This window comes from Tupaia chinensis, unplaced genomic scaffold (genome assembly GCF_000334495.1).
Source record: "Tupaia chinensis unplaced genomic scaffold, TupChi_1.0 Scaffold000063_1, whole genome shotgun sequence".
NCBI lineage: Eukaryota > Metazoa > Chordata > Mammalia > Scandentia > Tupaiidae > Tupaia > Tupaia belangeri.
This window is the reverse complement of record NW_006159521.1, coordinates 9,896,659-9,909,552: the sequence shown is the minus strand read 5'-3', so window position 1 is coordinate 9,909,552 and position 12,894 is coordinate 9,896,659. Positions and strand designations below refer to the sequence as shown.

Sequence of the window (12,894 nt, the reverse complement as noted above, 5' to 3'; positions counted from 1 at the left end):
GGCGGCAGAGGCGGGCCTGCGAGCGGCGCGTTCGCTGCAACTTGTCAGTTCTATTGTTGCCGAGAGTGAGTCACTTCGCATCTCCCTCGCCGTGCTCCGCTCCTGGACGCCCAGCTGCCCCCCACTCCGCCCCTGGAGACCCCCGCCCCGGCCGAGCCCCGCGTGCCCAGCACCTGGCGGCGGCGGCGGCGCGGGGCTGGGGTGTCGGAGAGAGGGCAGGGACCGTCTGGGAAACTTGCTGGAGAGGCAGCGAGTTGCGGGAGCCGCGGCGTCGCTCTCGGGCCGCGCCGAGGAACGCGTGGATCCAGGGACCCGGCGCCGGGCTCTCCCGCCCCCTGCTCCGGCTGCGGTGGGAGCAAGTGGGGGTATTGGAAGTACGCCTGGCGCCCCCAGCGCTCTCCTCCCCACCCCCCGCTCCTCCCACCGCCCCTCGCACTCTTTGGGCCTTGGTGGTCCCTCGCTGAGCCGGTTTCCTCTGCCTTAGGACCTGCTAGAAGTGGCCCAAGATGAATCCCCAGCAACAGCGCATGGCCGCTATAGGGACCGACAAGGAACTGAGCGACCTGCTGGACTTCAGTGCGGTATGAGAGCTTTCCATGGCATCTTGGGGTTCTGCTGAGGTTTACCAAAAAAGAAAGAAGAGGAAAGCGCCGTGGAAATGAGGCAGCGTAAACTCCATCTGCTTTTAGCAGTAGTTCTCAGGGCTGCAGTCCAGCTCCCCCAAGTTGGACACCTGAACTTTGATGTAATGTCTAGACTTGCAGATTTCAAACTTGAGTGCCAGAGGGGTCATTTGATTTAACCAGTTAAAAGGAGAACAATGCAGTGGTGAGCTTTGGTTGAGTCACCCTCTGACCGTGAAGATGATTAGGGATATTTGACTTTAGGTGAAATTTTTTTATTTTTATTTTTTTCGACACTCATTTCCCTCCTTAGTATCTAATCGGATTTATGGTACCTGAAAGATGTGAGCTATAAGAAAGCCAGTCCAGGGCTAGACTTACCAGGCTTTTGCACTGAGTACTTTTGTTTCTTGATACACATATGCTTCTGCATGCGTGCATTGTTGTGTATTAGACATACTCTTAACGTGGAAAGTGACTTAAACATTTTGGTTGAAACTGAAGGGCCCACTGCCTTTAGTTTTTATAGGATGAATTTCCTTTTAAATTGCAATCAAGAGGCAGGACCAATACCTGCTTGGTAGAACTGTGGTAGAACTATGTTATAATCCTTACTGTATGTAGTCATTTCATAGCCGTGATTCTGACTGTGCATTAAGTTGTAGTGTAAACGTAATGAGAGTTGCTTAGTTCCAAAGTGAGGATCGTAAGTAAAAATTTACTGTTTAAACTTAACCACCTTAGATCTCTCAAGTGAGTGACTAGGTTTTCAGAACAGAATGTAAGTGGTATTTCAAAGCAGTATTTGGAAATAGTATCCCTCTGTGTATTTACCTCTCTGGATCCCAGTGTATCTCCAGTTTTATGTCAGCTTCCCTCTCAGATGTAATAACTAACTGATGACTGTTGGTGCACTTTTGTTTGCGAAGAGTATAGAATAATTTCAGAGCTAACAGACATTTTGGGTTATTTTGCAGATGTTTTCCCCACCTGTTAATAGTGGGAAAACAAGACCAACGACACTGGGGAGCAGTCAGTTCAGTGGATCAGGTAAGATGATGTGTAAAACTAGAAACTCTTATTTTGATGTTGTGATCCATTTTAATGGAAAGTATAAAAGCATTTTAATATTTTTCTTCATGCTATTCAGGTTAAAATTATGAACAAAACCCAAAAAGCTCCAAACTTGGCTGTTGTACTTAAGACACCTTGATATATTTATAAGAATTTTAATGTGGGCTTAAATCGTCTCTTTTTCGTGAATTTTAAAATAAATTGTCTGGAGTATAGAGGTTATGTCATGCCTCTATACTTAGAAGAGTACCATTAGAAAATGTTCTGTGGTCCGTGTGTATTTTTTAATGTTTGTTTATTGAAAATATGCATTTAAATTTTGCTATATTTTCACCTCATTACATTATTAAACCCTGAATTCTAGAAAACTGGTTAAATAGTAATATTGAATATGTGCATATAAAAGGTGGAATTGAGTCAAGCAATAATTAGTAAGATTTATTATTTTAAAAGGTGGTCATTCTCTTGGAAATCTCTAGGAAATCAATAATTTTGTGGACAATTACTTAAAATGTTAATGTAAGTGCTTAAGTGAATAGAAATGTAGATTTATTTTAAAATGACACCTATCCAATGACTGAATTCTAGCCTATGTTCTGATTAAATTGGGGTAATGTTTAGATAAGTTAAATTAGATTCTTGCTTCTACACTAGTGCTGTTGTCTTTAAATTTGCTTTTGGTGTATTTATAACTGTTCTTCATTATTAAACATTTATCCTATTTTTCTTAAGTATACTTCTTTCCTATTTTTTAAAAAACTCATCATTTAAAAATAAACATTCCAGAAGCAAGGTCCATTCTACTGTACAAAAGCTATAATTTTCTGTTTAATTTAAATTTATTCTTTGGTGCTCAGAGATCAAAAAAAAAATGACTAAAACCATGACAGCATCATCATAAGAATACCAGCTGTCAGATCTCTGAGCCGAAATTCAGTGATTCCTCTTTGACCAGTGCTTTTTATTTTCCTTAGTAAAATGATAGTTGATTTTGTGAAATTCTATGAGAGCAAAATATCAGAAAGTGAAATTAATTTCACAACTAGTTTAACACTTTATAACAATTTAAAAAGTTTCTCTTTAAAATCGTACACTGATTTACGTTACTTCATTTATAAGTATGAAATTACAATTTGTGAGGAAAATATGTGTCATTTACCATCTCAAATAAATAAAATAATAACAATTTTGGATTTTAAATAACCTAAAGGTAAAGGCTAATATAATCTTTGATCTGAAAGTATGTCATGAAATGTTAGTGAGATCCCAGTTCTCCCAGCTCCTTTCACTGATTAATCATGAAAATTGTTACTTTTTTGGGAAGAGAGGAAGAAAATTATAAATGGAGAATATGACTGTATTTCTTTTCTTTACTAGTATTTTCAGTATGCCTCAATTTTCACAATGAACAATTCACCTCAGTAATTTTTAAGTTTACTCTGTCTAATACGTAGTAGATGCTTTTATATTTTATTAAGTGAATAGTGATATTGCTGTTTCACATGTTCTAGGTTTACTTTTGGAAAATGTTATTGATAACAAGGACAATAAACTTCAGAAACTTGCTATTAGAAATGCTTTCTGTTTTTAGAACAAGGACAAGTAAATTTGTATCACTTTTTGAATTGAAAAAGAATGGCATATGTAGTCCACTAAATTAAAAAGAATACATGGGAATTAGATATGAATTATAAGCATGGAATTGGAGTATTTGTTGACCTTTTAGTAGGTTACATCACACAAAGAAAAATTATTTTTCTGTATTTTCACAGTATTTGATCTTTTAAGACATTTTTAGTTTTAAAATGGGTTTGTTTTGCATTCATTGAAAGTTTGAACTTAAATACTTAAATTGAGTAGACATGTGCAGTTTGTTTTAAATGTCAGGAAAAAGTTGTAATAAAAATCTGTGTCTTAATTGGTGAATGGATTATAGTTTTGAGAAGAGAAAATGGCATAAATGACTATTTTTTATCAAAAGGTTCTGGTAGATATGATTTCTCTATGTTTATTTCTTAAAGGAAATGTGTGAAAGAAATTGTATAGTAGTAGTATTCTATTTACATATTTTGTATACTTTATTAACGTTTCAGTAATCTGCTCTGATTTCAAGAGTTATTATGAAGTACATCCTAATGCCTGTTTGTTTGTAGCATAAAAGGAGCTAAGGATCTGACTTTGCTTTTGAAGAGCTGCCGTATGGATGATTTTCTTTTTTTTGTCTTTGAAGTTACATTTGGAAAAATCCCATGCCTTTTGCTTTGTGAAAACTATAGTTTATAATTGTGTAGTATAATTTCCTTTCTTGATTATTTATCTTTTAGAGGATAATTTCATAGTAGGATGTTTCTGAGAAGTAATATGTCATACTTTTTGAAATTTTTTTTAGCTGAAAAGCATACAATATTAGCTATTGTACGTGATGTTATTTTTTATCTTCTTCCCGAAGCAAACAGATAACTTGTATGATAGGTGACACTCCATCAAAAGTCACTGTGGAAAAGATAAATATGTATTTACTTTCACTTAATTTCTCTTGAGTTATCTGTTACAATATGACTTCTTCATCAAGGTGTTAATTTTTTCCACATTATATTCAGACCATAAATTTGTCCACTTGGCATGACAGGCTCTGTGATGTGCTCTTATAGTGACCTTGAGAAAAGTGTTTCCACTGTAGGAGTAAAAGGTGAGGTTCTCCATTAGGCTAGTGTATGAAAGGAGAGCTTGTTGAAAGGAGTGAGGAGGTGGTAATGTCTCAGGTTGTTAAATGTTATCCTCCCCGCTTCCTAACAACTTCAGGGTTTGAGTATGTAGATCTCAATGGTGATTTTGGGTTTACTTTTTAGATTATTCTCATGATATCTAAAAATGTCCTTGCTAGTTGTTGAATCCTAGCAGTAAGAAATACTGGGCGGGATATTACTGTGTTACAAGCCATCTACATGGTTGATCTTCTCTCTCTCTGATACTTCTATCTAAAAGGTTACTTTAACAAGTAAAGCTTTCCTTTTCCCTCACTTAAATCAGATACTTGTAATAGTATACATTTCTTTTTGTCCTAGTTTTTGGGAAATATTTATAAGAAGTATTTTCTAGCTCTTCATTTTAGAAAACAAATATAGTTCATTCTGTATTATTGATCGTTTTTGAATGGGGAGAAATTTTCAGAGGTACATAGAGGCTTTTTGAAAACATTGATATAGGGCCAGAGAAATGAATTCTCTTTAAATTGCTCTCCAGTAGTTTTTAAAACTAAATCGAACTTGTTGATTTAAGAAAATTGTAGACGCATGTGAAGTTGTAAAAAATGGTGGCGATCTGATGTTCCCATTTACTCCATTTTTGCATAGCTAATACTTTGTAAAACTAGTACAATATCACGACTAAGTCACTGATATGACACAGAAAAAGAAACTGTTCCATTACCACAGGGATTCTTGATGTTGCCTTTTTTTAAAAAAAACTACTTTCACTTTTCAAGTAAGTTAAAAAAAAGTATATGGTAAGATTATTAAGTACTCTTGTACTGTATTACTCGTGGAGTAAGCCATGAGTGTTATTTGAATACTCAGATTACCATAGTATTATTTAAATAAATCAAGAAAAAAATAAAGAGAAAACCAAAATTTTACTGGTGTGTTTTGATAATAGAACTGTGACAGAAATAGAAATGATTTTTTTTTTTTTTTTTAAATAGAGGGCACCTGCATTCTTCAGAGAGTGAGAGGAGCCCCTTCCTCACCAATGGGCAATGCTCATGCTATAATCTCTCTTCTTCCATATCTCTATGCTATTAAGATTTTAGGTATGCACACATACACACCCTCCTGGCATTTTTTTTTTCAAGCTGCTGAGGCTAGGATTTGAACCCTGGTCGGCCAAGTGTGATCCAGCTTCTTATGCATAGGTTATAGACAGGTCTTAATGGAAATGGTGATTTTTAAAGACCAGTAAATGGCTTTTTACTTAAAGTATTTAAAGGTTAAGAGTGAAGTATGGTTCATATTGTCTACTTATCAGTAGTGAAATTTATAATCTATAATTTGCAACAGTACATACTTGTTAAAATTTGTTAAAATTGGATGGTTAGACATTTACTTTAAGTAAGCTGTAGAGGTAAATGAGAGTAACTGCAGTCAACAAGCATGTGGGGCAAATATATTTTAAGATAAATATGGCCTGCTCTTAAATGGTTTATTTAAGGTAAAAGTTAAGTGACAAAGAAGTCTTACGCAAAGCCTGTGTAAGAAAATATAAACTTGATAAACAGAAAAATTAGAGATAAGATTATAACTGTGAGTATTATGTACTTTTTTAGAATAATTCCTGTAAGTAGTTATGACTTATAATGATTTTGAAAACAGTTTGGTTAGATCATGATATTTTAGAGACTTGTTTATTACATATGCTGAGCCAAACCTATAAGTAATAATTATTTTTGTCTGTTTACATGAATAGTTTAAGTACTAATCAAAATTCCTGTGTTTCAAGCTATCCTTTGGTATATTTTTTAAATCTTTGGAATAGTAAGGTAAAGATAAAGCTATTCAACTTTTAACATGAACATAATGTCTTCACATTTTAGATTTAGTAGGGCTGTATGGAATACTCTTTTATTAAAACCAGGTAGTCTTTTCTGTTTTTGAACAATTGGTTATCATGTTTGAAATGTCACTGCCTGCTTAGTGTTGTCAAAGACTTGGGTACTCTTTCTTCGAGAGAGCACTATTTGAAAAGGTCTTCTGAAAAAGAAAAAAACGTTATTTCTGGACAATGTGTGGGGTGCCCTTAAAAAAATCATTTAATGGGGATGCTTTTGAGTATTACTTGAAAATTTAATGGAGATGCTTTTGAGTATTACTTGAAAATGTTTTTGGATGGAAATGTTAAAATCATAAATCTAGTGTGTTTGTGTTTAGAGAATAAAATGTGAAGACAAATATTTAAATATATCAGTTCAAAAGACTAATGAATGACCATTCTGCTTTGTTAAATAGTTGAGCCACAGATAAGTGGCTCAATAGTAACTATTAACATAAGTTACTATACATTTATTTAATATCTACTTTGTGCAGCCTACTATTCTAGCAGCTTTGGAGAAGATGGGAAATACAGAGTTATAAAAGCCAGAAAAAGTGGAGACATTTCATTATTTAGATGGGAAGATAAAATATAAAATTGTGATCTTAACTCCTGTGACATAAAATATGTCAACATCTGCACATTAATGTAGTTTAAATTGAGTCCACAAAAACAAGGGTGTACCACAGAGGGAAGTGACTTAAGGAAAATGCTAAAGTGTTGAATTTAGGCTGAACTTGTCAGGGAGATATGAAAACTGAATTAAAAGGAAGAGAAAAACTGGCTTTCTAGGTGTGAAATAGCATATGGAGAGACCTGGAAGTGGAAATTTGTCTTGATTCAAGGGCCTTATGCAGTTCAGGAGAAAAAATATATATATATATATTTTAATTAATCACCACTCTTGAGTACCTGGAGAAGTTCCTATTTATGTTATTTTCTGGAATTCATGGGTTCAAATCCAGATATCACTACTCATTAGCTGGGTGATCGTGGGTAAGTTACTGAACCTCTCGGTGCTTCTGTTTCTTAATCTGTAAATAGGACTAATAATAGTAGCAGCCTTCATAAGGTTTTTTTGAGTGTTAATACATATAAAGCTCCAAGAACAGTACTTGGCACACCAGTGAGGTAGTGCGGATTGTTACTTGTGAGGTGCTAGAATAGAAAGAAAGTATTTGTTTATGTAGGAGGTCTTTGTGCTAATCCAGGGCTGAACTGGTGAAGGTTTGCATTTGGTATTAGTGTAGGCAGTAGGAAGGAAAAATATCAGGAGTACAGATGGAGAGAATCCAAAGGATTATATTTCCATAGGTAAGAGAAATGACTCAGGGATGCAGTTCCTGCATAATTGGAGGATGGTATTGCTGGAGATAATAAAGATGCTGAATTATTTGAGCTTTTAAATTTCACGACCTGGGACTTCTATGGCTAATTTGGAGATTTATGAGGCAAGAGTGCTGGGAGATGATTGAAACATCTTTGTTAAATAAAACCCCAAAACCCTTACTTCTTTTCTTTATATAAAATTAATGCATAATCATTGCTGAGAAGATTGGAGAACAGAAAAAAGCAGCAAGGGAAAAAACATCACCTTTGTCTCACTATTCAGAGAAAATTGAAAATTGTTTTCTTTTAAATCTTTATTTCCTGATAGTCCAGGATTTGCAAAGTTGGGGACTTAATATAGTTTAATTTTATGGCATTCTCTTTAAATTTCACTGCATATTCTACCATAAGCATTTTCTCATGTTACTAAAGATTCTTTGTAAATTTGGCTTAAAATTGTTGCATGCTAGTACATGGAATGAATGTAGTATAACTTAACAAATCAGTTCTTTTACTGCTTGATGTTGAGGAATTTTATTAATTTGCATTTTGATTTTAAAGATAACATAATAGTGAACACTTTTTGTACATGCATATATTTTTGCGCACATTTTATTTCCTTTGTATAGGAGATGTAAATTTATTTATTTATTTATTTATTTATTTTTGTGTGTGTGCCTACAAGTTATAATTAAAGCTGAGTGGATGAGTTTCCTTAGGGAAATGGGCTCAGAAGGAGAAATTATCAGGCCAAGGATTGATGTTATTGGAGAATTTAGATATATAAAATGAGTAACTTTGGTTGATTATTGTAAAACTACAAATTTGCGTTAGTATTTGAATGGAGTGCATGATGACACTTGGTGCACGTTGGTGTTCCCTATATTGATGAGTTCTTGCTGGTGACTGGAGGGAATTCCTTTCATTCTTTGACCTGTGCTTATTGTAACAGTGAAATCTGAAGGGAGGTTTGTCAGTGAGAGAGCCCCTGAATTCCTGAGTTTTCCTCAGAGAGGAAATGTGTGGTGGGAAGAGTTGGGCTTAGGAGCCAGATACATGGGTTAGGAGTGGTGCTTTGCAATTTATTAACAGGTTGGCCCTAGGCAAGTCATTTAAATCATCTTAGCCATACTTTTCTCATTTGTGAAAAGGAGATAATAATGCCTACTTTCAGAATCCTTGTGAGGCTCAAATAAGGTTATCTGTGTACTGCCTGCCACACTGCTGCTTCAAAAATGGTGGCTGCCATTATTATTGTGGTGTCTGTTCAGAGAATACTAATGATAGTATTAATGGGTGGTAATTATTATAGCCAAAGTTTATTTAATTACTGTTCTATGCTAGGCATTGTGCTAAGCAGTTTATGGGCATTACTTGTTTTACTTTGGATAAAATGAAATGTTTTGTCTCTGGTGGTGGTGGTGAGGAAATGCCCCCACAAGGGCAACCTATTAAAGTTGCTTTTTAGTGCTCTAAAATTATATATATTGTTACAAGCCTAAGAAGTGAATAGGTATAAGAGTAGTTTTGAAAGGTCATCAGGTACCTAAGAGAAGAACCTTACCTTTTTTTTTTCTTAAACTTCCTTTTAGTTGATTTTTTTTGCTCCATGTATGTGTTTGTATGCATTTGTGGACTTTTTTTGTTTGTATTTTTTTGCCATAGTGCCGGGACCACCAAACCCCTGTTTGTATGTTCTTTTTAAGAAAAGGTTTTGCTCTGTTGTGATCCTCCTGCCTTTGCTTCCTGAGTTGCTGGGAGTACAGGCACTTACTATTGCGCCTCCTTTCCAGGGTGGGCTGAGAATCGAACTCAGGCCTTCTGTGTGGTCTCAGCCTACCAAGCAGCAGCACCAAGCATCAAGCTAGGCCAAGTTGATTTCTTTTTAATACTGTTATTTTGTAGGGTGGGTATTGTATAGAATGGTGAACAGTGTGTGTACACCTTTTGAAAACCCTCTTCCAAGCTTATGCATTGCCACCACTTGGAAGTGGTATTTTGTCCATATTTTCTTTCCTGCTATTTGACATTCTGGAATTATGTTTAGTATAAATTAATAAGTAAAATAAAGGGGCCAGCAGATGGTGTAATGGTGATATCACTGGACTCCCATGTAGTGGACCATGTTTTAAGTCCTGGACCTGGTGGTTTAAAACTCATGCCAGGTGCATTTGCTTGTGTTCCCAGAATCCCAAGAGGAGAAAGGAGGAGAAGGAACTGCAGTGTTGGCCCTCCCCTCTGGGGGTGATTTGTTACTTTCTGTCTCTCAGTCTCTCTCTCTGTCTCTTCCACAAGCTCATGTGCCCTATAGCAAAAATCTCTCCCTTAAAAAACAAACAAAAAAAAGTAAAATAAAAATTATGTTGCCTGAGAGGATAGAATAGCTTAGAGATATGTTGGGGAGGATGAGTCTCTAGGGAAGAACTTCACTTTTTTTCTTACTAGCAGAGAAGGGACATAAACTCCCCTGATAGCTTGAAGCAACACATTGCAAGTGAGCAAAGAAATCTTATTTTTAAAATCCATATACATTGTACTTCCTGCTTCCTCACAGAAGCATACTTGTGATATAAGTATGTTTTCATTCATCATTGAGTAAAACTGAGGTTCTGAAGATGTGTTATGTTTGGCTAATGGTATCGTGGTCCCCTCGTTGTGCTTTACACTGTTGGGGCAGAGTCCAGGGTGGAACGTGATGCCGACCTCTTCTTAGAGAAGCCCAGCTCTGCCGTGTGTTCTTTGCTGTCTCTATTGGTTCCTGAACCCTTTCTTGTTCCTGCAGTTTGTGAAAGGGCATCATTATATTAGGGGGGAAATGGTTTTTGTTGGAGATAGACTCCCTTATCTTCTGTAAACTGAAGTGTAGATACATTTGTTAGTAAGTGACTGTCATTTGAATCTGTTTTCTGTCAGATCATTCTTTAATTTTTAACATACCCTTTACTTGGTTAAAAAAAAAGTGTATTTTTGTAGAGGAGTTTTGGCTTTTTGATCCGTGTTTAAAATGTGCTCTCGTGTGTTCGAGGTTAAAAATGTCCTTTCATAAAGACCATGGTGAGTCATCCGAGCTACTATAAGCTGCTTGGAGACTTAAAGATCACATTTAAAGATCACACAAATGAAAACAGATTAGGGATTGGCTAGTAGTTTTTATTGCATTGGGCAGTGACTCATGTATGAAACCTTCAAAATAATACAGTAAAACAATTTAAGATAAGGTACAGGACAGAAAATAATACTTTAAGAAAACCCTGTATCATACCTTAATTGTATTTTTAAATATCAGAAATGAGGAAAGTTAGTTCAAAGGTGTCATTTTGCCAGCTTTCTTTTTGGTGTTAGGAAGCCTGAATTTGGGCTTGGGGTTTCTCTGACTTTGTGATAATCTAACTGATGAAAGATCATTCTGGTTACCAAATGGAAGTCTGTCTGGAGGCTGTCTCCTTTAAAAGTTGTTGATTCATTTGCTTCTGGCAGTTTTGCTAGAGACTTACTGTGAAGCTTTGCAAATAGCAGGATCAACTCATAATTACTCTTCCAGCACTTTACTGGTGCTAATGTAGAGGATGCAGGTTGTACTTAATATGATCATGGCTACCCAGGTCAATGACCAGATGTGCTGTGGCTCCCAGCATGAGTTGTGAGTTTGGCAGTGATTCCTGCTTGGAGGAAAGTACATTCATCAAGCTTCTTGGTCCTGGAGGTGTATGTTCTTTTGAGGTTGTTGGGGATAAGTAAGAGGTTTGGTTGTACCCCTGGAGAGGAAGGATGTTAGAGTCACTTTGAATTTATAGCAGAAGCATGGTTTGGCCACAAGTGAGTTAGAGAAGCTGAACTTTTTTTTTTTTTTTGAGAGGTTTTTGCTACAGGACGCGTGCACTCGCCAGACAGACAGAGACAGAGAGACAGAAAGCAAGAAATCATCCCCCCCCACCCCCCTGCCACGGGGAGGATGGCCATGCCGCAATCCTTTTTCCTACATTCTCCTCTTGGGATCTTGGGCTCGCACATGCGTCAGGCGTGAATTTTAAGCCACCAGGTCCGGGATGCGAACTGCGGTCAACTACATGGGAGTCTAGCGACATAGCCATTATGCTAACTGCTGGTCCCAGAGAAGCTGAGCTTTTATGGCTACTTGTTGACCAATGTGAAAATACTTTTCAATTCTTCTGAGTTAGCAGGTATTTTTGGGTTTTTGTTCATTGGAAGCTCTATTACATCTAGCTGACTCTGTTGTCTAGTTAGAGGCTCATTTGCTTATCTGTTTGGTATTGACATGTTCAGATTTTGGAAAGTTTTTTTTTTTTCCCTTTATCTTTGCTATAGGGGATGTTCTTGCTGGAGAGAGAGAGAAAGAGAGATAGAGAGGGGCGAAAATAAGAAATCATCTGCCAGGAGGGATGTCCACGTGGCAGTCCCTTCTCCTCCATTCTTTTCTTGGGATTTTGAACATGCGTGCTCATGCACCTGATATTATTTTCAAGCTGCTGGGTATGGGACTCGAATCACATAGTCAGCCATGTGGGATCTAGCTGCCTTAATCTTCATGTTACTTGCTGGCCTGGAAAATGTTTTCTAGTGTTGGCCCTAATTTGGAATAGAATTAAAGAGAAGAATTGTTTCATGTTGAATCTCTTAGTAGGAACATACAGACATTTTGAATTTATTGTAATGTAATTAGAGCCATTTCAAGACAATCCTAAGCATCCTTTCCGTCTGTTGTCTAAGCATCAATTCTTTTTTATTTTAGGCAATAGTATGTTAGTTATTCATTGCGACCCCTCTCCCCCATTTCCTGCCAATCTACAAGTATCTGATCTATCATTTTGAAATCCAGAAAGGCTTTTACCAAAATTTTTCTTTCAAATCCACCTTTCAGTAGCAAAATTCCGATTTAAAAAATAATTTAATTTAATTTATTATTATTTAATTTACTGTAGGGCCTGTGTACTCACCAAGGAAAGAGCGAGAAGAGAGAGGGAAAGTGAGAAAGCAAGCTGCCAGACTAGGGACTCAAACTAGGGTTACTCATGTGGGAGTGCAGCAATTCAACCACCACGCCACCTGCTGGCCCCTGATTTTTTTTTTTTTTAAGTTTTATTCTTTCTTTCATGAGTAAGAGAGACAGAGATAGGCTTCCCTCAACAGAAGGTCTTCATGCTACAGTCCTCCTCCAGCTTCAGCCAGTCCTAGATCAGAGTGATCTGCAGACCTGAACCTGTACCCTTTTCATATGGATTGGGCCTCAGATCATTGTGTCATGGCTGTGCTGCTGTCTGTCTCC

The 12,894-nt window shown here is 36.7% G+C and overlaps 1 protein-coding gene across 7 annotated transcripts in view; it reads left to right on the top strand.

Moving 5' to 3' along the window:
• Positions 1 to 45: 45 nt before the first annotated feature.
• The window catches only part of TCF12 (transcription factor 12), a 479,077-nt gene continuing 466,228 nt past the window's right edge, over positions 46 to 12,894 (top strand). For 6 of the 7 annotated variants that reach the window (XM_014581899.2, XM_014581901.2, XM_006141789.3 and 3 more), the window contains exons 1-3: positions 47 to 65; positions 485 to 581; positions 1,601 to 1,673. In XM_014581899.2, the coding sequence (XP_014437385.1) occupies positions 507 to 581; positions 1,601 to 1,673 (148 nt within the window). In that variant the 5' untranslated portion in view covers positions 47 to 65; positions 485 to 506. Of the gene's footprint in view, positions 66 to 484; positions 582 to 1,600; positions 1,674 to 12,894 lie in introns of all 7 variants that reach the window. The other variant, XM_027766014.1, reaches the window with a different exon arrangement.